The 24,589-nt window shown below is 54.1% G+C and overlaps 2 protein-coding genes across 3 annotated transcripts in view; both read right to left on the reverse strand.

The window, feature by feature from the left end:
• The window catches only part of LGR6 (leucine rich repeat containing G protein-coupled receptor 6), a 147,508-nt gene extending 145,358 nt beyond the window's left edge, over window positions 1–2,150 (reverse strand). The window contains exon 1 of the mRNA XM_026864547.1: window positions 1,787–2,150. Coding sequence (XP_026720348.1) covers window positions 1,787–1,983 — 197 coding nt within the window. The 5' untranslated portion in view covers window positions 1,984–2,150. The remainder of the gene's footprint in view (window positions 1–1,786) is intronic.
• Window positions 2,151–10,615: 8,465 nt separating this feature from the next.
• Window positions 10,616–24,589, reverse strand: part of LOC113489030 (receptor-type tyrosine-protein phosphatase V-like) — a 36,600-nt gene continuing 22,626 nt past the window's right edge. Inside the window, exons 25-40 of one of the 2 annotated variants that reach the window (XR_003400004.1) lie at window positions 24,002–24,092; window positions 23,422–23,498; window positions 22,450–22,584; window positions 21,769–21,891; window positions 21,099–21,259; window positions 20,595–20,730; window positions 19,930–20,009; window positions 19,107–19,194; window positions 18,552–18,642; window positions 17,820–17,896; window positions 17,338–17,472; window positions 16,712–16,834; window positions 15,998–16,155; window positions 15,240–15,375; window positions 12,587–12,718; window positions 10,616–10,725 (exon numbers count right to left, since the gene is read on the reverse strand). Coding sequence is in view for 1 of the 2 variants with exons in the window: in XM_026864514.1 (XP_026720315.1) it covers window positions 12,659–12,718; window positions 15,240–15,375; window positions 15,998–16,155; window positions 16,712–16,834; window positions 17,338–17,472; window positions 17,820–17,896; window positions 18,552–18,642; window positions 19,107–19,194; window positions 19,930–20,009; window positions 20,595–20,730; window positions 21,099–21,259; window positions 21,769–21,891; window positions 22,450–22,584; window positions 23,422–23,498; window positions 24,002–24,092 (1,671 nt within the window). In the remaining variant the exon portion in view is untranslated. Of the gene's footprint in view, window positions 10,726–12,065; window positions 12,719–15,239; window positions 15,376–15,997; window positions 16,156–16,711; window positions 16,835–17,337; window positions 17,473–17,819; window positions 17,897–18,551; window positions 18,643–19,106; window positions 19,195–19,929; window positions 20,010–20,594; window positions 20,731–21,098; window positions 21,260–21,768; window positions 21,892–22,449; window positions 22,585–23,421; window positions 23,499–24,001; window positions 24,093–24,589 lie in introns of those variants that run through there. The other variant, XM_026864514.1, reaches the window with a different exon arrangement.

Consider the following 24,589-nt stretch of genomic DNA (forward strand, 5'->3'; position numbering starts at 1 on the left):
GCAGCCGCAGAGTCACCGTCGCGGCGCGCTGGGAGCATCTTTAAGCACCCGCCCTCGGGTCCGTGCACAAGGGATCCATAGCCCAGGGTTGTGTGTCCCTGCCGTGGCCAGGGTAAATGTGGCAGTGAGAACAGTTTAACCTCGAGATGTCCCTTGGTCCATGCAGTGGAGCTCTCTGCGGCTCCCAGCCCAAGGGCCAACTCTGCAGAGGTGACGGGCTGCACGTTCTCTGCAGAGTTGGGGCCATGGGTGCCACCTTACGGTGTCTGCAAGGGCCCTGACAGGGCTGCTGCTTGTCCTCACAGTAGCACCAGTGCTGCAGCTCTGCAGCCTCCCACACTTAGAGCCCACATGTTTTTAACCACCTCCACCAAGACATGCTCAAGAGCTGTAGTGACTTTTCACTCATAGGCTGCAAATTTAATCCCAGGGTGGGAGCAGAAGGGACAGCTCAATGCAGGATACACCTCATGTGACAAGTGCCCTGTGGTTCCCTCTCCCAGGGAAATGCAGCTTGCATGACACATTTCTCTCATTTCTCATGCCCTTCAGTAAAAATCGTCCTCTCCTGTCATACTTCTTTCTCAGTTGACCCAGTACATCTCTGGCCATCCAACGGTTGGCACAAAACAGCAATTTGCTCCTCGGGCAAGGAGTACAAGCAGAGAAGCTCTTATCCAGCTGTGGCAGCTTCAACCTGGCTTTGCAAAACCCTTCCTGAAGTTAGGGTGCTTAGCTTTAACAGATGAGTGACTTCATCTCAGGACAATCCAGGAACACCAGAAGACCAGCAACACAGTCTGTATGCCACCCCTGGACACAAGACCCCTCTCAGCACAATGACTGCAAAACGAATGGCCCCAGCACTGCCTGGGGGCTACTAGTTCTTCTCAAAGATCGTGGCATACACAGCTTCCCTTGGTGGCACCTCAGCAGCATCCCTAGCTGGGAAAGCCAAAGTCCTTACCAGGCGTGCAGCTGAAGTTTGTGGGTTCATCACTTTCTGCAAATAAACAGACCAAGCATCTTCCCCAGCACATGCCAGGGCCAACTTGTCTCCCTGAGAGAGGTGTTTCCTCTCCTGGACAAAACCTGAGATATTTCCCCAGAGTCCCTTGCTCACCCTGGGGACATCCTCAGCCATCACTAGTCATCACTGAGACCATCGCTGGGGCAAGAAATGAACCCACCAGTCCTGTAGTAGTTTAACCCTTTGGGGTATTAATGCCAGGAAGGATGGGAAACATTCAGATAATTAAGAATTTTTTAATTTTAAAAAAACAAACACCACAACCTACCAAAGTCCCCACACCTCTTATAAGACTTCAATATTCTTTTTAAAGAAGCAACTTGGACACTGCTGGTGGCCAGCTCAACCTAAACCTCCGAAAGCCATGAGTAATCACAGCTATTGAAATGTTTGACAGAAGGATCCCAGAGCAGTTTGCACTAATTGCTCAGTATAAATACTCCATTATGTTCTCAGACAATCAGAATCTACCCAGCAAATCAGCTCCTCTGATCCACTGTAATCAAGAAGCAAAGCATGCATAACATCGCAATATAAACAGCATTTGCAGAGGGGCGCAGGGAGGAGGGGGAGCTGGCTCAGCTTGGCAGGTCCTGGAGTAATAGCTGCCTTTTTTGTTGTTGTTTTGTTTCTAATTTCCAGAGGAAATTTAATTTCAGGCAAATGTGGCACAAACTTCCAAGCTGGAGGAAAGCTGCCGCTGGTAAGGGGGTCCAGAGAAAGTGTTGCAAAAGAAACAGCAAGGACTGTACTTACAGGTAAGCTGTCAGAGGGCTCAGGTTGGCAGGGACCTCTGAAAGCCCCAGCTCGGAGCAATCCACCGAGAGCATGATGCCATCCTCTTCGCAGTGGCACTGGGGTGGGCACGAGGGCACAGCACCTTGCTCGGCAGGCACCACCTGGAAGCGGGCAGAGGAGGCCAGAAGAATGCCCCAGAAGAAGAGCTTGTCCATCCTGGCTTTGGCTGCAGCCCTGAGGACTGTGCGAGGAGCTGCCGGCTGGCTCTGACCCCGGGGCTCAGCTGGATGGAGGGGAGCGATCCCGCTGCCTCGCACGCAGCGGGCAGGGTATCTCCTGCAGGTCGGAGTGTGGTAAGGATGCAGCCAGAGAAGGGAAGGCATTGTTGAATGATCTTGGTTATTGGGTTTCAAGGGCTGGGCAGGGGCGTGAGACACTCCAATGGGAGGAGTTAAACTTTCTACTCTTTCCCTCTCTCTCTCTCTCTTAGAGCTGGCAGGAATTTCATTCAAAGGGAAGAAAGGGGGAGAAGAAAAAAAATTAAAAAAAAAAAGAAACCTCAACAAATAAAGACCTGTTCATAGCTCCGGGACCTGTGCTTGTTTTGTAACAATGTTTTTGTGAGATAGCAAGGCAGGGGAAGGCGAAGATAGCAGGGCAGAGGAGCATAACTAGGGAGGCAGGAGTACCCAACCAGCACTTCAAGGGCTCCAGACTTTGGGACGCTGAAATATAACCCCAGATAAAGGACTCCGTGTGTCTGCGCTGGCTGCTAAACCCAGCTGCAACTGGAAAGTCAGGGTGCAGCTGTGGACAGGGGAGTGAGGAGCTCACAAGGAGCTGTTTGCTGGGAGCAGCTGTGCCCAGGGCTGTAGGTCTGTCTGTCCCCCGCGCGAGCAGCCCCGTTCTGTCCCCAAGCGCTGGGCAGGGGCTGGGTGGGAGATGCAGGGGGATGGAGCAGCGATGTTGTGGCACTGACCTCGACAGAATGCTCTCCCGGACAGAGGGACAGGGTGCTCTTGCAGCTGTGCTGCTTGCTACAGTTTTGCCCAGATCAAGGGTAGGGTCATGTGTGAGCTGTGTTTGCAGGAGCTGCACAGAATTGATGCCAGAAGCAGGTGGCTGGTTTGCTCCAGGAGCTCTTTCTAACCTTGGGTAAAGTGATCATAGCAGGTCAAGAGGTCATAGCAGAGGAATAGTCCCTGAGTGGGGGCGTGAAGCCATGCATTTGGAGCCCCATCATGCAGAAGGGAGCAGGTCTGGCTTAGAAGGGGGGTACAGCCTGTGCAGTCCAGCCCAGGGCCTTGAGGTGTCCTGAAACATGTGGGATGTGCATCAGAACAGGATTTCTTGCTGCTTGGGTGTCGAGGAGCTACCGAATTCTGGGGCAGCAGAAGCACCTGCTGTGAGAAAAGGCTGCTGGATCAGCAATGGCAGAGCCTGCAAAGGCCAGCTCTGTGTGGCCTTTCTGCTCCTCCCTCCTGATGGCAGCCACTGGCTGCTCAGGGTCACCGTGATGTCCCTGGCTGCAGTGATTGATGTCCTCCTATGGCAGTGGGTTCAGTGACAGGGCCTGAGTCTGGCCCCACAGCTTGAACCATGCTGCATCTCTCTCTAGGGCCAAGCATCTTGTCTGTAATGGGGACAGCAGCTGAACACGGGTCTCTCACTCTGAAGACAACTGACCACTGGGCTTTAGGTGTGTGTGTCCCTCCCGCTGCCTCCCCTCCAGCCACTGCTGGAGGAAGTGAACGGTGCAGAGAAAGGGCCCAGTTTTGGGTGGCTGCAAAGTGCACCCACAAAGTTACCCCTCTGGCTGTGGTCATGCCACGGTAAGACGCTGCATGGCTGAAGCAGAGAATGGCCCTGCTTCTCCTGAATGCCCTTCTGGCAAAAGAGTTTCCTAATTGATACCCCCGTTCTTTCAGCACAAAAAAGGTAGGAGAGTTATCTGGGGTCAGGAAGGTGAGCCTGCAAAGTGGGAGACTTAAAAAGCTCCAGCTAACCTGGGTCTGGGGTGCCTTGAGGCCTTTGAGTCAGAGTGGGTATCTCCTCTGAAAAAAAACTTGCTCAAGATCAAGCTCAGGGCTTGGGCCTGATGCACAGACTCAGGCTGAGGGCTCCTGGCCTGGGTGATTCAGGATCTGAAAGTTTTTCATTTACAAAGTCCATTCAGATTCTACAGTTTCAGGACTGAAACCCTATCACTGCTGAATTCAGTGGAAACTTTCTCACTGAGTACAGAGGTTCAAGGATTTTGGTTCAGGAGCAGGAACTGCTTTAATTGGAATTAAGCCCCTTCCATCAAGAGCAGATGTGGGGATGTCACTAATTAAACATTTGCAATGTGCTCTAACAGCTCCAAATGTGAAATACTGCTTGGTGGGGAGACAGGAAGCCTTCCTCGGGGAAAGGGTTCCTCCTTGGGTTCCTTCACAAGCTTCCCCTCCGTCTCTGACATGGGGCTTTAGCATGGCCTGAAACAGCCAGATTTGCTTCAGCAGCAGCCAGGAATTTGGTGTCAGTCTGGAGAAAGTGTCAGGCTTATCACTCTGTTCCTGGCTGCAGCAGCAGCTTTTATCTACTATTTCCCTGTCCCTCTCTCTCCAGCCCTCCACCAACCACACTGTGAGCTCCTGACAATTTCTTGCTCACTGAATTCTCCTTGGGGATCCAGGGCTCTGGCTGAGCACACTATTAATAGAGCTCTTAAAAAAAAAATCACTCTGAAGAGATTCCTATTGAAAACTGCCATTCTGCTGAAATAGAGCCATTTCCTCAGGAAGGCATCGACTGCAATGATATTTTTCACATTGTTTTTGGAGCAACACAGCCTGAAGTTGGAGTGCTTTGCTCTGTGTGTCTCACTTTGCTTTGCCTTTTCTGCTTGCTTTTCATTCCAGCTCTGCTGTGGTGTTTCATTTCCATGTCTTGTTTTTTTGAGATCAGATAATAGGTGTTAATATTCAAAGTGTTCACTTCCAGCGTGTTGCCTGGCCCCTGGCAAAACCAAGAGTCTGAACATCAAGTTGTTTGGACCAGAGAGCTTTGATGTTTCCACGGTAAACCTGGAATTTCTGAGTAAGTCCCTCCGGGGTGGTAGTGTCACTTTTCAGGCAGCTCTCACTGAGACTGCAGTTTGCTGCAAGTAGCGCGGGCTGTGCTGTGCCCTTATTAAAGGCACCAGGAGCTCCAGACCCAGTTCTTTCCCGTTAATGTGAGTGGATGTTTTTCTGCGCGGCTCACATGTGTTTGTGTGTTGTCCTCTAGCGGCAGCTGTGGTTTGGGGAGATGGAAGAGCAGTGCTCCACAGCGAGCTGAGCAGCACTCTCTGCTTACCTGAGACGCTGGTGTGCTGGGGCTGCACCCGCCAGGCTGCACCCTCTGTTCACAGGGAGCTGCTTTTAAAGGATGGGACTGAGACTGGGACCAAACACCGGGGGGTTGTGGCTGAGTGTGACACTTCAGCATGTGGTATCTCTGGGTGGCAGGTGACATCCCAGGTGATACTTCTGCTGCCCCCACACTGCAGGTCTTCCCACAGCTTGCTTAAAAGCAGGGAAAAAAAAACAACAAACCTGTGAAAATTTAGAGTACAGCATAAGTGGGGAACAAGGTCCAGCTTGTGTGAGCTACTGCAAACACAGGTATTGCCTCTGCTTGTCAGGGACACAGGAGAGGCAGGGGTGGTGGGAAGGGGATGTGTTATTCATGCCAGTACAACATGCTGGTCTGGCTCTGGATCTCAGCCTTGGACCTGAGCAGAGCTGGGACTCTGAGTACCAGCATTGGCCAGATCCTCTCTGGGGACCAGAAATGAAATGCCAAACAAGCTTTGTGCTGTGGACTGTGGCTGGCAGGGCTTTTTAGAGCTGTTGGAGTTTAAAGGCTAATAAAGTTGTTGTGGAGGTTTACCTGAGGCAGGGCTGCAGCTAAACCCTTACAACAGGCAAAAATGACTCTGTTGGCCTAGACAGGAAAACTTTCTGGACTTTGACCTTGTCACTCAGCAATTCTCTTCCGGCAGAGCAGAGGGAGGTGATGGGCCCTGCTGTGCTCTCGCTCCTCCCAAGCTGCTGACAATGCCCTGGACATCCAGCCAGGGACCTTCCCAAGCTGGAAGACAGGTTGTGGTAGCTGAGCCAAAGAGCTGGAGGCTCTTTATTTCTGTCCTCAGCATGTGCCAGACCTGGGGACCCTGGAACAAACCCACGAGTGTATCTTCTTCCCTGCTCCCATGGAGTAACACAACTGTTTGTGCCCTTCCAGATTTTAGAGGGTTCAGGATCACCCCAGTAGAATCCCAGTCTGGCTGTTGATCTCCAAGGACCACCAGTCCCTGCTGCAGACCAGGAGGATGCTGGCTGTTTTTCACATCCAAGGTTGTGGCAGAACTGAGACTCCACTGTGCTTCACACTGGAGAGGAGAACAGAGAGGCAGTCCCTCCAGAAGGACTTGCAAGGGAAGGAGGAGATGCAGAGAGTCCCAGGCAGTCTCAGAAAGCACGGGGACACCCGAGAAGAATTGGCATCACCAGGACTGGCCTGTGTGTGCCAGGGCATGCACTTATCCATCTCATCTATGGCACTTCTGTGGAGAGGACACTCATTCCTGGGATGTGATCTCTCTATAAAATGAGCCCTCCAGACTTTCTCACCATCCCTGGATCCTCCTGAAGCAGGTTCTGGGGAGAGCAAGATGCAGCCCAAACCAGCAGGGATGGTGCTTCAGATGTGTCTGTAAGCCTGGGGCATACCTTGGGGAGCCATTCGAGGTCGAGCACAGGGCAAAGACCAGAGGAATCCTCTGGGTGCTCCTGCTCTCATCAGGGCCATCCAAAAGCTGAAATACCAGTCAGGCCACATGTAAGGCCGGGCCCAGCAAGAGCTCCCAGAGGCTTTCCAAAATGTAAGTGTAAACACTTGCAAACAAGTAGAAAGCCCCAGTGCCCAGTATGCTGCTCCAGCTGCCTAACTACGGCAGGGCAAGGATGGGGACTGGAGGTATCCAGGCTACCTGAGGGGCTGGTGCCAATGAAGCCACACAGAGAAGGACGATTCCTACCTGATGCTCAGGGCACAGAATAACAGAAGGCTCAGATGCCCTTTAACTCCTTGCTCTGGGAGGCACTCCTTGAAAAAAACCCATGGGGGAGCCTGGTGGCTCCATTCCCTGTAGAGAAGGACAGAGGTGCAGAGCTAGGTAGAAGATCTGTTATGTGGACCAGAGCCCTGGTTCAGTGTCCTAAATGCTTGAAGATCTTCCTTTTTGGAGTGCCTGCATCAACTAGGTCAGGGAGCCAAAGCCATGGCAAGTCTAGCACATGCAAGAGCAGGGTGCTGAAGAGGGAACCTCAGCTCTGGCCCTACTTGGCTGTCTCAGGAAGAGTTCCCCTTCCAATTCAGACCTATCTTGAATCTGCCTGGTCCCAGCACTTCTGCTCTCCAGGAGGTGGCTGACAGCAATAGCTGATGAGAGATTATGCTGGAGATCCTGGGGAGGAATAGGCTGCAATCCTGCTGCTCCTGGTACTGGTACAGCTCAGGGGGAAGAGACAGTGAGCATTGGGCATCCCTACACCACGTCTACAGATGGGGCAGCCACAGCCTGGTGCCAGGCACCTGATATCATGGAGGTGTCTAGCTTGGGATGTGGCAGGGTGCTGTGGGCTCCCTGTGGTGGGAGTGATGCCCTGTTACTGTGCTGTCCAAAGATGTGGCAGCTGCTGGACTCTCTGTGCCCCAGGGGACAGGGGAGAGCTTAGGGGAGAGGTTCAGCACCAGTGAATGGAGAAACTGTGGGATCAAGGAGCTGTGGTCCCAGCAGTCACCAGCAGGCTGCCATGGCTGTGTGTCCCCAGGAGATCCGAGGGTTGGGTCCCCCTGCTCTCCTGTCACTTGGCAATGCTGACCCAGTCTGCCTCTGCTCTGGCAGCCATGGGAAGGAGGGAAGGGGGTGGGAAGCAGGATCCAAATGGACACAGTCCTGCTCATCTCCAGGGTCTTGACCTCTGCACGGGGGCTGATGGAGGAGGGTGGTGGCTGTATGCTGCTAGACTGGAGCAAGCTAAATATGAAGAACAACACAGCACTCGCTGGGCGGCCCGAGCTGGAGGCTTGTTTTGTTTTACTGTTTTGTTGTTTCTCTCTCCCCCTCTGGGTTTCGTGGCTCTGAGCTGCAGGGCTGGAAAATTATTCATCCAAACCGCAGCTCCCACGACACCCTCTGTAAGCATCTGTGGCTCCAGACTCTGCTGCAGCAGTGGGTGGGAGGTCGTAAATTCATCATGGTCACCATGTCAGCTTCCTGTTAGACAGGACATGAAATGTGGAGCAGCAGGCTGTGCCACAGATGCAGCCATACCTAACTCATTGGGTGAAACCTGCCAGCCAGTTTGCATGACAAATCCGGGTCCCGTGCCCATCCCATTGATGAGAAGGTCCCTTCATACCTGCCAGAGCATCTGTGCTTTAGCTGCAGATGTCTGCAGGTTCACCTTGCCTGCTGGCTCTGCTGGAAACACTGTTGTGTTGTGCTAGCCAGGTGTGAGGGCTGTGGGATCACTTGCTCCTGGACTCTGGAAGCTCTGCAGGCAGCAACATGCCTCCCCCACCGTGGCTTTCACTTGCTTCCTTACGACTTGGAGCCAGTGTCCCTTGCCATTCTGTGCCACAAGCCCTGGGTCCATACATCAGACCCGCATGTCTGTGCGTCCCGTGCTGGGACTGCCGCCTCTGTGTGTAGACACACAGGAGACCCCTGAGCACTTTCCCAAGGGACCGTAGAAAGATCCTGGTGCAGCAGCTCCTCTGGCAAAGCAGATGGACAATGATGTGCTGAACTGAGCCCCGCTGGGATAAGAGGTGATGTGGGGCAGGTGCCAGCAGAACTTAACCCTCAACTTGCTCAGTCACTCCTATCAGCTAAGGATGAAATGGAGGGTGGCCAAGTTGTCTCATGTGGAAGTTGTCCTGCTCTTCTCCATGAAAGGCAAAAGCTCACAAGCAGTCCCCAGGAATGCTGTCCCATTCTGAGCCTCTCTCCTGTGCCACAAGCTGTAGAGCCAGACCCAAACTCTCTCCATGGGGAATATGGCTTTGAGCAAAGTCCCAGGCATAATAACTCTGAAAGCCACAGGGTAGCTCTGATAGATTGTAGAAAAATAGAAAAGAGAGGATGGGGAGTTCCTGCCCCTCCTTATCCTTGGCAGCTGCCCCTTTCTGAGGATGCAGTCCTGGCCAGGCTGTTGGAAGACTCTGGTAGCTCCACTTGGCAGAGCAACAGAGGGCTTGTCTCTGCAGAGGCCCAGGCTACTGTGGGGTGATTCGCAGCCAAAGGGTCAATGACCACACACCCAGGGTAGGGAGCCAGCAGGAAGAGCCCCACCACACACTGGCTGCCAGGCTCTAGAGAGCAAAACCCCTGGTAATCCTGCTCTGTGCTCCTCACAAGACTCCTGCTACCTCATGGCAGTGGATCCTCCTTCACATCTTCACTGTCACTGTGACTGGCCCCACTTTGCAGGTCAGGGTACTTCACAGATGTTCTTTAAATTCTCTGAGACTAAGAGCATTAGACATTTTCCACATCACAAACCATGCTGGTACGTACAGGTATGAATGCTTGTCAGAGCTCAGTGGAGACTGCACACTTTGAACAAGAGCCTGGTGGGCACCAGGCTGAAGCCAGCATCTACACACACCTTTGAGATACAGCCATGCTCAGCACCGGGGCTTTCCAGGGCGTGCATAGCAATTGAGAGCCACAAACTGTGTCCAGCAGCACCAGCAGAGATGTTGGAGTTGGATCTCGGTCTGCTTCATCTCTCCCCTTTCCGAGGGAATGAGCATCAGTCCTTTTCCTACATCAGCAGCTCCCTCTCCCATTCCTGTGCAGGGGCCTCTGTCTTTGTGTGCTCTGCAGGTCAGCTGTGCCGAGGCTGAGGCAGTGAGGACTCGGACACGTGGGTGGGATTGGACCTCCGGTATGGAAATGCCAGCACTTTCACTGTCCTTGTAGGCGTTTGTTCGAGTGGACTTGCAGGTCCTGGCAGAAAGACTACTGTCTTGTAGTCCAGGAATGATTTTTAAGGCTGACTGGAGCTGAAAGGGTGGAAACTGGACATCAAGGTTGTTTCTGATAGAGTTCTAAGGAGGATGGGCCTGTGTGCATGTGGCAGCAGGTTATGTGGTTTTTGAGACTGCTCCTTCTTGGGGGCTCTTTTGATAAAACCCCCAACACTGTTGAGATTCTGTGCTGCTGGGCAGGTCTACACTTCACCAGCCTATCAACTCAAAACTCTGGACAGACAATGGGCACATCATTCTTTGGACCAGATTTGATTTTGCAGCTTTACTGCTTTATGTCAGGCCTCCAGCATGCACCAGTGTGTTCTCCTGTGATGCTCCAGAAGAACATGTCAGGTGGCTGCTGCTCAAACTGCATGTACCTCATGAGCAGCAAACAGTTTGACCCCATCAATCCAGCCTACTGGGCTGGGGGGTCACTGGGAACAAATATTTCCTTGCTGTGACACTTATCCTGCAGCACAAGCATAGCTGAGCAGTTACTGGTTACATGAAAGTTATAAAGCCACCAGGCTTCCTGTGACCATATGGGCAAGTGCCAGACTCTTCCCCGGACACCACCATAAATCCTTTTGTGCACATAAGAATATCCACTGAGTTTTACAGGGCTTTTTCATGTTGAAAGTATTTACATGTCCTCCTGGAGAGCTCTCGGCATGTTGGCATCCAACCAGAAGCAGAAACGCTACAAGTGTCACTGCGATGGCCACTTGTGCAGGCTGTAGGCAGTGACCTGTTGAATCATGGTGGTGGGTGGCCCTGGGACAAAGATGTAGTCACATGGAAACATTTTCAAGCAGCAGCTGGGTCCATGGCAATCCAGGTCAGGGTGGATGAGGGTGATCATGGGAAACCCAGGATGCTCTGACCTGCGGTGAAGACAGCATTGCACACATAGAATGCCCAGGGTGGGGGGAAAAAACAGCCCTGTATGGGGCTGAGGCTCTGCACCATCTTGTTTTCCTTTAGCCCATGAGTGCTGCAGCTTGGAGTTGGGAGCAGAGCTTGGAGAGGGAGTGCAGGGAAGGAAAGGATGGCAGAGGACTCTGAGCAGCAGAGAAGCCCTTCCTGAAGTATGGAAGATATGTTGTGTGCAGAGAGAAACTTCTCCTGCCTAGCTGCACACCCTCTGTGTCTACACATGGCAGGTTCCCACCCTTGCCTGAACACATGGCTGGCAGCTGCACTGCACTGGTGGGTGTTGGGGACGGGAGTTGGGTGGGCACAGCAACTGCCGGAGAGAAAACTGTTATCTTGGGGGGGCGGGGGGAAGGTGCTGGCCATCAAACCCAGGTGCGACTGAGGCATCATCATACCACTGCTGGGATGACTAACGGGTGCCCTGAGTGTCCCACTCTGGGTGAAGACAGCAGGATCCTTGTTTTAGAAGAGGAAGTAGCTGTTTGCGGACACAGGGGCAACAGGATAAGTGGTCAACTCAGTCCCCCACCTGGGGCTGTCTACTCCTTGCAGTAGGTTTTTGGACCTCCTCATCGTAGCTGTTGTCTCCTCGCCCCACTCCAAGGCAGCTCCCACAGGGCATGGTACTGTGGGTAGGAGCATGGGCCCAGACAGGGACAGGGGTGCTGCTTTGAGACTGTACCATAACCCCAAGCTGCCTGAAGGGGTGAAGGAGGGCCAATGAGTTTTTTCTACTCCAGGAATATGCTGGTGAAATCATCTGAGATTTTTAACCCTTCTGACCTGCTCTGGGAGCTCAATGGGCCAAGTTGCTACTTGCCATTTCAGCTTGGCCATCCCTGCCTACAGAGCAGCAGCGTGGCTGCATGGACAACCCCAGCTCCTGGAGCAGCAGCCAGTGCTCTGCAGCGAGCCACAGGGCTGCCAGCTGCATGCCAGCATGTCAGCTGGATCAGGTGGCTTTGCTCTGGTCCTTGGCTCTTGGGAGCCAGCAGGTTCACAATTTCAAGCCCAGGCTTCAACAGAAAATGTGTCTCTGCCTTGTAAAGCTGCGGGTGGGTTGGAGGCTCACTGCAGAAGTGTTGCCTCAGTAACAGGAGCAGATGAGAGTGAGCAGAAGCTGCTGTGTGCCATGGGCTGCAGTACCTGGAGTGCCCAAGGGTACCACATCTGCTGCCCATGGCTACAGACACAAGCTGCCCTTTCGGGAACGGCCGCTGTGCTGCAGCAGAGGAAGGTCTCGGCATCGCTGAGACCCCACAAAAGCTAACCCACCTTTACAAGCACACTCTTTCCTAGGGCTGTTTATTGTTTGTACCTAAGACTGATCCATCAGCCGAGACAAGCCAGCTCCCACCATGCTCTGCCCACAGCGGTGTCTGAGACCTCCACATGCCCGGTGCCCATGGACACATGGAGACTGTGGTGCCCAGTGCTCGTGACCGACCTCAGCAGCCTTCAGGCACCAGGGCTGTCCAGGAGCAAGCCCAGAGCTGATCCTCTGTGCTGAAGGGCAACGGCACTGCAGAGCTCCCACAGCTGGCACTGCTTATCACAGTGGGGCTAACAAACCTTCCAGGCACCAGGAATCCCAGGAGATGGCCGAAGCAGGGCAGTATCCCACCCAGCCCCTTGCCATGTCTGCACCGAGGGTCTGCAGCAGTGCGTGGCAGGACAGCACTGCCCATCTATTCAGGAGACCCCATATCCCTGCTAACACCTTGTGGGACACATTGGTGACAAGTGCTGGGGTAGGTCCCCTCTTGCTGCAGGGCTCACTCTGTGCCAGGAGCCCCATGGTGCTCTCACCCCAGCTCCTGGCTCCAGACAGGACCCCACAGAGGTGGAGGGCGGGACGGTGCCAGGAAGTGCCGAGCGGTGTTAGGGCTGTTTCTGAGTGATGATGTCCCGGATGCAGGTGTACAAGAACATGTACTGGTCCTGCAAGACAGAAAGGGGGATCTGGAGTCAGGTTTCTGATAGAGAACTCCTGGTTGTAGGACTACCCTGAAATTTGTCTTAAAGGTCCTAATTAAATAACAGTGTCTGATTTGCTGTCCCAGGTGGCCCATGTTTGTCCTGTCAAGACATAGCACTGGAAAAAGAACTATGGAGCTTGTGGATACTTTGAGTTGCCTGATACACAGCTTCTTGGACATTGCTGGGAAGGCCTTGGGTGCTGGCTTTCAGATTCTCATAAACAGGTTGCCACCAGAGTTGCCCAGAAAGGAGGAATCCAGCCTGGAGTTGTAGTTACACCAAGTTTGTTTCCTCCTACTTCATTATTCCTGTGATGGGGATGAGAAGAACATCCTCATCTGAGACTGGGAGGAACAATGTCATCTGGCTTCCTCAATGTGCTCTGGTGGCTTTCGGATGTGCCACAGTGTTTGCATCTAAAACAAGTCCAAAGAGTAACTCCAGTGGTGCTGCAGCGCAGTGAGCGGGGAGAGCTCTGCCCAGCTGGAGTGCACAGGGTCTGGCAGTGACCTGAGGCCAGGAGGGAAGACCTTTAGAGCAAGAGTTTCCCTTGGTGGTAGTCTCAGTGTACCTGAGTCAAATGCTGACAAAGGATCAAGGTAGATCTCTGCAAGGCATGCAAAAAGATCTGGGTGGTTTTAGCCCAGTTGCATTGTTTCTCTATTTTTAAGATCACCAAAACAATTCATCAGTACCAAATGTGGGTTGTGGTCTCAAGTCCACTGTGGATTTGATATAAGGATCTACTTACATGCCAGGCTGCTCCAAAATGATGCTAGGCTATAAACCACCCAGGACTGACCACTGCCATGGCAGGGCTCCAGGAAAGGCAAGATGTCGGAAAGGTAAATGAGGTTGTACTCAATGCACAAAGCTGGAGGGTAGGGCCAGCCTGCAAATGATGTGGGTCAAAATCACATGGTAGCCAGGGAGGGGGGATTAGGGACTTGACAGAGGGGCCTCCAAACAGCTCACTAATGCGCTGGCTAAGCTGCAAGTCACGAGGAGCCTTCTCCCCAGCCAGTGGTGTATTCAGCCCCACTGAAGGGCCAGGAAAGCCACAGATCACACAATGACTGCAGTTCTAGGTCACCAGAGTGTGTTTTCTATGAGCCTAATCTGTGGCTGTGAAATCTGGAGTGACAGCCCAGGGTTGACTTCAGACCAAACATGCTCAACACCTGGCCAAATGCAAGAGCACATCCCCAGAGACACGCTGCACTGGAGCTGGGGGTGCTTAAACACCTGCTGGTTATCCATGGACAATCCCTCAAAGGTTCATCTTCCCCCCATTTGGCTACTAACCCTCCCAGAAAATCAGCTGTTTCCTCCAGCAGAACAGTAACATGCCCCTGACAGAGATCAAGGGGTCCTGGCAAGTGATGGAGGAGGCTGGTAGCCACATGGCAGTGACTGGGGCTGGAGGGCAGTGCTGCCTGTCCTTGACTGGCTGTGCTGGGATCAGAGCGACCACTGCTTGCGGCAAGGTGGGGAGGCAGCTGCCTCTGCTGCCCCCTCTCAGCAGGGCAGCAGCTTTTGATGGGTGCTTGCTGTGCCTTTATGGGCACATTGTGTCTCTGCTCAGCAAGACTGACGCTGAAACACAAAGGATCTCTGAAACGGGGGCAGCGGAGGCTTTGCCATCCTCCGGCTCCCACCATGAGCATGGTTCACATTAATTAAGAATGCAATTAGCTGCTTGCAGGCAGCTCTACAGCTGGGAAGCCCCAGAGAGATCTGCCCCAGTTCTGCTGTCCCATGGGGAGGGTTTCCAGGGATGCTGCATCAGCTTATCCAGCGGTCAAAGCAAATGAAAGCACTGTCCAGAGGGCATCTCTGCCAGCAGTGCCCATCAGGAGCGGCATGCCGAAGGCCTGTGAGGCTGGGCTGGGCTGGCACAGCACAGCAGGGCATGGCTGCGGCACCATCAGACAGTGCCACCGACCACACAGCTGCAGGGCAGCTGAAAATGTGACAGGGTGTCCCACTGACCCCGCGCAGGCGGCCTGGCCTGTGGCAGCAGGCAGGGGCTGGGAGCAGGCTCTGGGTGTGTGGAATACAGCAGGAAAAGGCAGCAGATTTGGGTATCCAGGCTGACAGCCATGTCCGGAGGCCAAGGGTAAGCAGGCAAATTTGTCATGTAGGATGAAAATAGTGCTTCATGCTTTAGAAGGCAGAATGGGAAGTGCCTGGATTTATCATGAGCTCACATGCAATTTAACCTATTTTAACTCCAGAACTAAGGGGATGGAACTCTGTTCCCTGGAAAAAGACTGTGCCCTTAGCCCTTGGTAAGGAGGATGGAGGATCTGGAAGAGCTGCAGGATGGGGAGGAAGCATGGAATAAATCCCTGCATAGGCTGGCTGGGCTCCCAGGTGGCAGGTAGCACGCAGTGAGTGGGCAGCATGCTACCACCTCCAGGCAGCTCAGCATGAATGTTCTCTTCTGCCTGGCCCACCATCCTTTCTCTTTCCCACCTACCAGAGTTGGGGTCATGAGACAGCAGCTTCTTGTCAGCTGAAGGGTCACCCCGTAGACATCCACAATTCTCTCAGCTTTCATCTGGTGCAACAGGCAATCCAGGGAGATCAGTGTCCCCATTTGGCTCACGCCACCACTGCAAGGGACAAGGGAGAGTCATTGAGAGGCCAGGCTGAGCTGAACCTCTTTGGAAGTGGGCACCAGCCCAAGAAGTCAGAAGCCCCATCAGAAAACATGCAGCGAGTGAGTATTAGGGGGATGGTGGACTGTGAGCACTGGTCTAGGTGGCAGAGAGCTCTGTGCTGACTAAGGTGATGGGACCCTAAAGTGCCCATTGGAGGAGCCTGGCGATCCAGCCTACCCTGCCCTGCCAAGCTGTGCATCCCTCACCCAAGCCAGCTCTGCTGATGTGCTGGCTCCTGTGGGACTGTGTGCTTTCCCTGGCTGCAAGCAGATGAGGATGTCAGGGCTGCTCCCAGGATCCTAGCACTAAGCCCGGGCATGACCTGGGCACCCCAGCCCGGAAGCATCTGCTCCATCCACGCTTCCCCCTGACCCAGTCCTGTTTGCCCTCCCTTCTTCATCTGATCTCCCAAGCTCAGAGCTTCCTTGGCTCCCAGGGACCTAGTCAACATGCCCCAAAACCTCAAGGACCTTGGTGGATGCAGGCTTGCTGGTGGCCATGCCAAGGCACTGTGCAGCCTGGTGGGTACCAGCTCTGGGAGGCTACCCATGGACAGAGCAGTCATGTGAGGTACCTGCAGTGCAGCAGGAGAGGACCGGCTCTCTTCCGATGGGGCATGCACCGTCTGGCAGCAGTGAGGAGCTCCACCAGGCTCTGGACATCTGGCTGCTTCTTGCTGCTCCAGAGTGTGTATAGGAACCGTTGTACCTGCCTCTCCTTTGCTTTCTTCTCCTGGTGAGACACAAAGAGTTGACATGGCTTATGGGGAGAGACAGATGAGTTTGGATGCAGAGGGGTCACAGCTCTCCAATCCTGAGCTAACTGCTAGCTTCTGTGAAGCCGTTCAGGCAATCTCTGCTGAGGCATTGGCCATCACCAGTGCAGTGGGTATGGCGTCGCTGGCAACCTGCTCTCATCGAGTCCAACCCTCAGCCCGACTCTACAAAGTTCTCCCCTACCCCACATCCCCCCACCGCTCATCCAAACGGCCCTTAAACCCCCCCAGGGATGGGGACTCCCCCCTCCCTGGGCAGCCTGTTCCACTCTCTGACCACTCTTGCTGGGAAAATTTTTTTCCTCATGTCCAGTCTGAACCTGCCCTGTTGCAGTTTCAAGCCATTCCCTAAAAGACTGTTGCAACTTAGATTCTCTCCTGTATTTGTGGACTGCTGGCACTCCGCTCCTACAGCTCAGACAAGTTTTCATGGACCTTTCAGCTCCTGTCCCTACAGACTTATATGCTAGCAGTGAAGAACATGTCAGGCAGGCCCGCCCCATCAGCACATACGTGTTTTATTTTGAGCTGGATACACTTCCATCCATAGACAAGCTTCTCTGCACCACATTGGATGGTCAGCATCTTTGTGCAGAGAGAGTCTCCTTCCAGGGGCCAGCACGCTTCACTTGCCACCTGTGCACAACAAGAAGGTTGGCTTCATGTTGATGGCTGTCATCTGTCAGATCAGTCACTACCTTAGGGGTCTGTGATGGGGTTCGACTGAGAGCACCCCCAACATGTCAGTTCATCCCCTAGCTAAATCCTGGGAGAGTTTAGGAAACAACAGCAGATTGCAGGCAGCTTCCCTGTTAACACAGAGCTGCTTGGCAATGGGAACCTGCATGCCCAACACTCTCCACCTTGGCTGGTCAGAGGCAGGAGCTGCTGTCCTTGGGAGCCATGGAGAGGCACCTTGAAGATTACCAGCTGAGTCCAGGGCCATGGACAGAACCTGCCTCCCATGACAAGCTGTGGGAGTACTTTGACACAGGAAAGGTCCAGCTTTAGCTAAGCTGGATCTGCATCCAGGCTTCAGGAGGCAGTGAAAAGAGTCCAAGTTTCAGAGCTATGCTAGCTTCCAACTCCATTAAACAGATCCCTTCTCTGACACGGCACAGGCAGGCGCAGCACCTTACCTCCCCTTTGTCCTGCCATGGGAGAAGTGTTAGGATGGTGTGAACGTCCTGTTCCCACACCAGGGTCCAAAAGTCCTCCATGGTCAACTTGTCAGGCCCCTGGACAGCCAGATACTCCCTGCTGGAGCTGCAGCCCTGGGTTGGAAATGAGAATGTCACTCTCCAGCTGGAGGGGTTGGTACAGGTAGCCCGTTAGCCCAGGTGGCTGTGGGAGAGGCCAGGAAAAGAAGGGAAGGAAGCTCAGCAGGTCAGGAGGAAATGAAAGAAAGCACTGAGGGAGGGAAGCAAGGACAGCCCAAACTGGGTAGGTGAGTGCAGACACATCCTCAGTCCCCACAGTTGCCTCTTGTCCACACAGGATCACAGCAGCCATGATCAGTGGAGCAGCACAGGAACCAGGCAGCAGGGAGCAGAGGCATGATGACGAAGGGGGATCATACCTTGTTGCCTGTGGGACCCAGGCACAGGGGTGGACAACTCACCGGGACACGCCACACCTGCAGAAGACCTGAGAAAGGGCCCTGTTCCAGCAGGGAAAACTTCACTCTGGAGCGATCATCTGCAAAATATGAGGGAGGGATCCAGGGTAGCCTTGTGTTCACACAGGTCCTGCAGACCTACTGCCAGACTCTGCACAGCCACACAAATCCAAAGCCCCATTCACCATTTTTCTGCAAAGTGTTCCCCTTTGCAGTGCTCTTCAACGGCTCATGGGAATTGGTCCCCAAAAGACAGGTCTCTACCCAGCCTCCTGCTCAGAGCAGATACATGTAGTGTATGTTGCTCATGTCTTAGCCAATGGAATCTGCATGTCCTGCAGATGCTCTGGGCCACTGTTCCAATGTTTGGCCACCTTCATGGGAACTCTTTTTCCTTATACTGACTTGGCTTACCCTTCCAAATGATCCCTATTGCCTCTTGCCCTTCCATGGTGCACCCCTGAGAAGACTACATGTTCTCTGTGCCCTCCCAGCAGGTAGCTGAAGATTGAAATAAGATCTCCCCTTTGCCTTCTCTTCTCCAGGCTAAACAAACACACCTATCTCAGTCCCAGTCATCATGTGCTTCCACCCCTGAAACACCTTGGCAGCCTTCTGGTGGACTCACTGGAGTGTGTCAAAATATTTTCTTGTACTGTGGAGCACCGGCCCTGGTGCAGCCTGGCTCCACGCAAGTGCAGGAAAGAAGAGGATGCAAGGTGTCACAGCACTTACATGGGAGGATGCTGGAAGACGGCCGTGTCTGCTGGTTGCCTGAAGATGGTGTTGCAGAGCTGGCTTCTTCCTTGACAACCTCTAGAAGAGTCTGTCAGAGTGAAAGAGTGGTGGAAGCAGTGAGCAGGGAAGGGTCAGGAGAAGCAGATCACCTGCCCTCAGCAGAGGGAAGATTACAGTTGCCCATGCAGAAACCTTAGCAGGGGTGCTATGTGACCACCTCTGAGGGTGGGTGGGCTGCCAGGTCTGCTCCACGCTGTAGGAGAATGGTGTTCAGTGAGGTCCCTACCTTGCATGGGATCTGGGAGGGGGTGAGTCATGGACAGACTCTGATCAGTGAAGGATGCATAAAGGAGTTATGTTCCTGGGGATGCAATGCCATGGAGAGGGGACACTGCCAGGACAGCCAGGTGTGTGAAAACTGGGGCATGGGACCCACTCAGGAAGCACTTACTGGGTGTCCCCCAGCCTGGCCAGGTGCAATCACTCCCCAGATTCCCCCAGTGCACATGGCCACGGCAGTACTACCCTCACCCTGCCCAGGACAGCTCTCACCTCATACTCCCTCAGGAAGCCCACATGGGACTTGGCCGCCTTCTGGGCATAGTGCTGAGCAAAGCTCTTCAGTGGGATGGGGCAGGACCTGGGGAGAGAAACTGGGGGTAAGGGTGAGTTTGAGCAAACTCAGTAGCATCCAGGCTGTGTCTGCAGTAGGTGGACAGGGCTGTGAGCAGATCTTCATCCCCCAAATGCTGGGGTCCAGGCAGGTCTCAGGTGTGTCACAGCCCAGGGCCCACTCCCAAGATACAGCAGAGACAAGGGCATGCTGTTCTGCATGAGGGAGGAGACAATTTGACCATAAAGACAGGTATGTGACTGCCAGATGTAGCCTCAGAGACAACAAGGTAGGTGAGCAAAGCCATGCCCAGCCTGATTGTGATCCCTCCTCTTGGCCTCTGTTAGAAGGGACATCCCAGGGCCACCCAGCTGCCATGACCCCCTCCAATTCAAACCTATCTCTAGGGCATCCCTGTGGGTTGTGGAGTCAGGGGCTGATCAAAATGCCTTCCCCAGGACATCTCTGCAGCATTTTGTCATTGGCATAGCCCAAGAGACTGGCACCGGAGGAAGGGAGGATGTGATCCCCCAAGTCCTCTCAGCGTGCCCAGTGACTCACACCTAGTTCTGGTCTGGGCTCCCCATGCTGTCGGGAACAACCAGCCATGGGATCATCACCTTAAAAGACCAAGTGGGATGGCTGGTTGGGCTTCGCCATCCTTCTGTCCTGGAGCCAAGGCTCAAGCTGGGGTCAGGATCCCAGCTTGCTACCTGAAGGGGCTGTGGATAGAGTGGCTGGCAACACACAGGAGGCCCTTACCTCTCCGTCTGTGATAAACTCAGGAGTGGTTCCTCCAAGATCTTCTCCAGGATACAGCTGTGCAGGAAAATATACTGGGACTGGAAGGCAAAGGCAGACAGCAATGTAGAGCACTGCACCACACAGACAGCATGAAAGGGTAGGTCTGGCACTGCCAGGTAGGCAGAGGGTGTCCTACATTCATGCCCTAAAACCCCTACATTCATACCCAAAAGGACCTGGCTACTTCAGTCTCAGAGGCCCTTAATCCCTCCACTGGGTTTGTCTATCTGTCCTGAAGAGCAGAACTGACACCTTGTCCCAGCCCTGACTGCTGGAAATATTAGATGGGCTGTGGAGCATCACAGGCCAACAACATGGTGTGGGTTAAGAATTGCCTGCAAAGGGCCTGATCCTGTTCCTAGATTTCCAAGTCTCCAGGGAGGGCTCTGCGACTCTGTTGCTCTGATGGATCTAGCAGAGAATGAAGCTGCTGGAGACCCCCAGAGCTGAACAATTTCCATTCCAGCTGTGCTGCTGCTTTGAGCAGCACCGTGACACAGTGCCAGGCTGGGGACCAGCCTGGGAGTGCCGGGGCTGGCCAGGCAGCTCATCTGTCTGCCAGCCCTGCTAGCTTTTATGCCATGGAGCAAGGGGTCTGGGGGAAGAGGGAGCAGAAGTCTTACCAGAGTCTGAATCATCTGGTAACGGTTCATCCGCAAGGCATAAACAACCCCAAATGTGTCCACCACCTTCTCCTGCTTCATCTGCTGCAGCAGCCGGTCCAGGGCAATGAAGGTACCTGTACGGCCCACCCCAGCACTGCGAGCACAGACAACAAGGGTTAAACATCGCCTGACCCCACAGCTGATGGCCTCTCCTCCTGCTGCTAGACATGGTTCCCTGAGGCTGCTCCTTGGGCCACTGGTCAGAACACCCTGAGGCACTGGTCACAGCACCCCATGGGGCTGAGGGTTTGCTCAGACTGCCCTGGGTTGCTGCTGACGTCTAGCTGCCCTGTCCCCTGCAACTGGGGTCAGGCTGCAAACAGACCTGTGATCCCCAGCACCCAAGCAGGAGGCTCTCTACAGACCAGCTCTGTCTTCCAGGTGCTGCTTTCCCTCCCATCTTGTGCACAAGTAGGACCCCCATGTCCTCACCTCCTGCCATCCCCCACAGCAGAGCCTCACCTGCAGTGCACCAGTGTCGGCCCCGCATCCTTGGTGCTCTGGATGTGCTCCCGGACCAGCTCTCTGAAGGTCATAATGGAAGTTGTGGACTCTGGAATCCCATGGTCAGGCCATGCCGTGTAGTGCAGGTGGGACACATGCCGCTCTGCCTGGAGACCCTCCTGCCAGGGGGGTGTTGGTGATTGGTGTGCAGCCCACGGGCACAGGGACAAGCTTGCATTCTGCAGCCCTGGGAGCAGCCAGGGACGTGGGGACACCCAGACTAGCTGCAGGGAACCGCCAACGCCAGGTGTGCTGCACTGCCTGGTGGCTCCTGCTCTGCTGTCCTCCCCCACAGCCCCCTGCCATCGTGGGGCACGTGGACGTGGCAGGGAGGAGACCTGCCTCTGACTGCCAGGAAACACGCCTCTGAAGCTGGAGGCTGTGTCCCAGTGCAGGGATGTGGAAAGGAGAGAGCAAGGGTGGACAGCAGGGGTGATACATGTTGGATGCTTCTGTGTTACCAAGCTTGAAGTGACAGGCTTCTACTCTGGGGACTGGGTTTTCTCTGAACCCTTCTAATGGCAGGGAAAGGAAATTATGCCACCACCACAGAGGAGAAATGTCACTGCATCCCATGCAAACTCCCAGCCCTTGACAGGCCCCCGAACCTTCTTGGGTCCTTACTCACATGCCACAGTTTGAACTCGCGCATGGTCCACTCCTCAGAGCTGCTCTGCATCAGAAGGTGGACCCGGACCTGCCCGTAGGAGACCGGGGCAGATTCTGATGGCCAGTAATGATCACAGAGGACCTAGAGCACAGGCAGGATGGGGTTCCAGTGAGACCAGTGAGGGCCCAGGTCCCATTGGCTGACATCCTGGCTCCCTGGAAGCATCTGGAGAGCAGCAGCTGTTCAGGGAGCCAGGGCAGGTCTCAGGGAGCAGGCAGGGTGCTTCCTCTTGCCAGTGGGAGCTTTGCATGGCTCTCCCCCACCTCCCCTTCATTTGGATCTCAGCCTCCTCCAGAGGAAAGGACCTGTGTGGGTCTCATCATCTCTGGAGACTGGGGGAACAGTCCATGTGAAGTGTCTCATCCAGAGGCAAGTGGTAATTTCAGTTGCTGCAGAAATATCTGAGGGTGATGGGCATGGTTCCAGCTAAGCCCCACTTCTGCCCCTTCCTATCCCAATGTAATGCTGAGCAGCACACATCAGCCTCTGTAAGCGCCAGACTGCCTGTCAGGGAAGCTGTGTGGCCCATGCTCACCCTCGAGCCACCCTGGGCACAAACCCAGCCCTGGGCTCAGCTCACACAAACAGGTCTGGGCGTAACTGAGGCTGGCAAGTGAAAGCCCAGAAGTGCTGACCTACCCGCCCATTCTCCATGCACACTGTCAGCATGATGATGTTGCAGACGTTTTGCTCCCACACCAGCCTCCAGAAGTCCTCTATCGTTTTCTTCAGGGGCCCCTGGGTGGCAATAAACTCCTGCTGGGATGTATAGCCCTGAGCAAGAGGCAGACAGGAGGAGTCGGCAAGTTCCTGAGGCACGTGGATCCTGCCTTGGGACACAGTCAGTGCCTGGTCTGCTTTTGTGGTAGAGGGAGAAATGCCTGTTGCCCTTAGCCCATGCAGACGCAGTTCCCAGGCAGCTGATCTCAGAAGCAGCTGATTTCTCAGGAAGCATGTGTGGCCCAGCATATGCTCTCTGCATATTTGGAATAAAGACGTGACCCCCACTATTTCCCTCCAAGTAGTTCCTCATTCAGACTAAGCAGGGCAAGACAGATCTGGGTCTTTCATGTGCTCCCCAGACATTGCTGAAGGTAGGGTGAGCATGCAAGGTCTCAGGATGCTTCTTTGCCTTTGGCCCTGTGACACACACATGCCCCGCAGATCCACACACCCGATCATGCATGCTGTGTGTCCTGCCTGTTACCTGGAAAAATCTCCCGGATGGGGGATGTGGGCACAGCTCCAGGGTTGTTCAAATGCAGCTGCACAGACCAGAAGGAGAAAGAGCAGGCAGACAGACAGGGCAGTAAGCTGGGAGATGACAGGACGAGGATAGGATAGTCTTCAAGAAGAGAGCAGAAAGCCTTGCCAGTCTCCCCACACTCACACCTCTGCACTCGCAGCACTTGCCGTCTGATGATCACCACCAATCCCAGCTAAAGGGTAATTATGAATCTCCACCTCACCCCCACCTCCTTGCCATCCTGTGCCAGCTGTGGCTTCAGTGGCAGCTCTTTCTCACCAGCCCTCACAGCCTCAATCAAGGCAGAGTTTCTCTGACAGCGCCCCGTGGCCATGTCTCTGTGGGGAAGGCAAACGGGCACTCACAGGCATAAAGTTGGCATTGATGTAGTCCGAGTGTGAATCCTCCCCCAGTTTGCTCAGCTTGACCCGAGAGTGATCATCTGAAAGAGACCACACACACGTGACACCCCAAGGCAGCCCCCCACCAAGACATGGTCACTTCACCTGGGTAACACACTGGGAGAAGCCCCAGCAGGTCCATGTATGCAGTGAGCAGTGAGGCTCTGTGCTCAGCCAGGCACCTTCTCCCTGGAGAGGTAAACACTGCCTGCCAGCTGGGTTAGCAGGGGGTAAGAAAGCATAGCTGGTATCATGGGGCTCCTTGGAGAAGCCATGGGACACTCTTTGGTCTCCAGCTGGGACCCATCCCTGAGCTGGGCTCACCCAGCAGCCTCCTGGAGGAGCTCAGTCCTGGATTAACCCTTAAGCCTTGAGTCTCCAGTAGAAAAATGGAAACAGGCCCATTTCAAGGCTCCTTCTTCTCCCAGGAAAGGAGACAGGCACTGTGAATGCTGCAGCGATGCAAGGTGAGCCCGTCCCTGTGCTCTGCAGTGTAAATTCCCACCCTGGATGCTGGGGGGAGGAAGGAGGAGACAGCACTTACATGGCAGCACGTGGGGATATCTGTTTTTGGAGACATTCGCTGGTAGCTCAGCCTCCACCTTTGGCTGCTCCTTCCCAACTTCCTTCAGCTCCTGTAGGACCGGGAAGAAGATAAGCACAAATGCCTCTCTGGAGAGCTCATGATAACACAGCTCCCTGCTCATGGCCAATGGCTCTGTCTGGTGGTTAAAGAGGGTCACCCACAGATGAGAAACTGCTCTACTCCTCCCTCAGTATGGCCTGTGAAGTCTGAGCCATAGGTGGTTTTTCCCAGTGCCTTTTCCAACAGCACTGTTTGTATTTAAAAGAAAACAAGCTCAAGAACAAATACTGGGGAAAATAAAGCTCAGGAATCAGAAATCTACCAAGAAGCTGAGAGCATTTTGTGCTGAGAAAACAGAAATATCGTGAGCTTCTGTCCTCATTCAGAAGGCCAGAGAAGGGTGATTGAGGACGCACTGAGATCGCTGATGGGACCTCCAAAGGTGCCCTCAGCAGAACAGTTCAGAGCCTGCACATGTTGGCAGTGGGATGCAGTGAAGGCAACCTGAGGTGAATTTGACAGCCTGGCCCTATAGCTCTGAGAGTG

Source organism: Athene cunicularia, assembly GCF_003259725.1.
Source record: "Athene cunicularia isolate RWA chromosome 26 unlocalized genomic scaffold, athCun1 chr26_part2, whole genome shotgun sequence".
Classification (NCBI taxonomy): domain Eukaryota; kingdom Metazoa; phylum Chordata; class Aves; order Strigiformes; family Strigidae; genus Athene; species Athene cunicularia.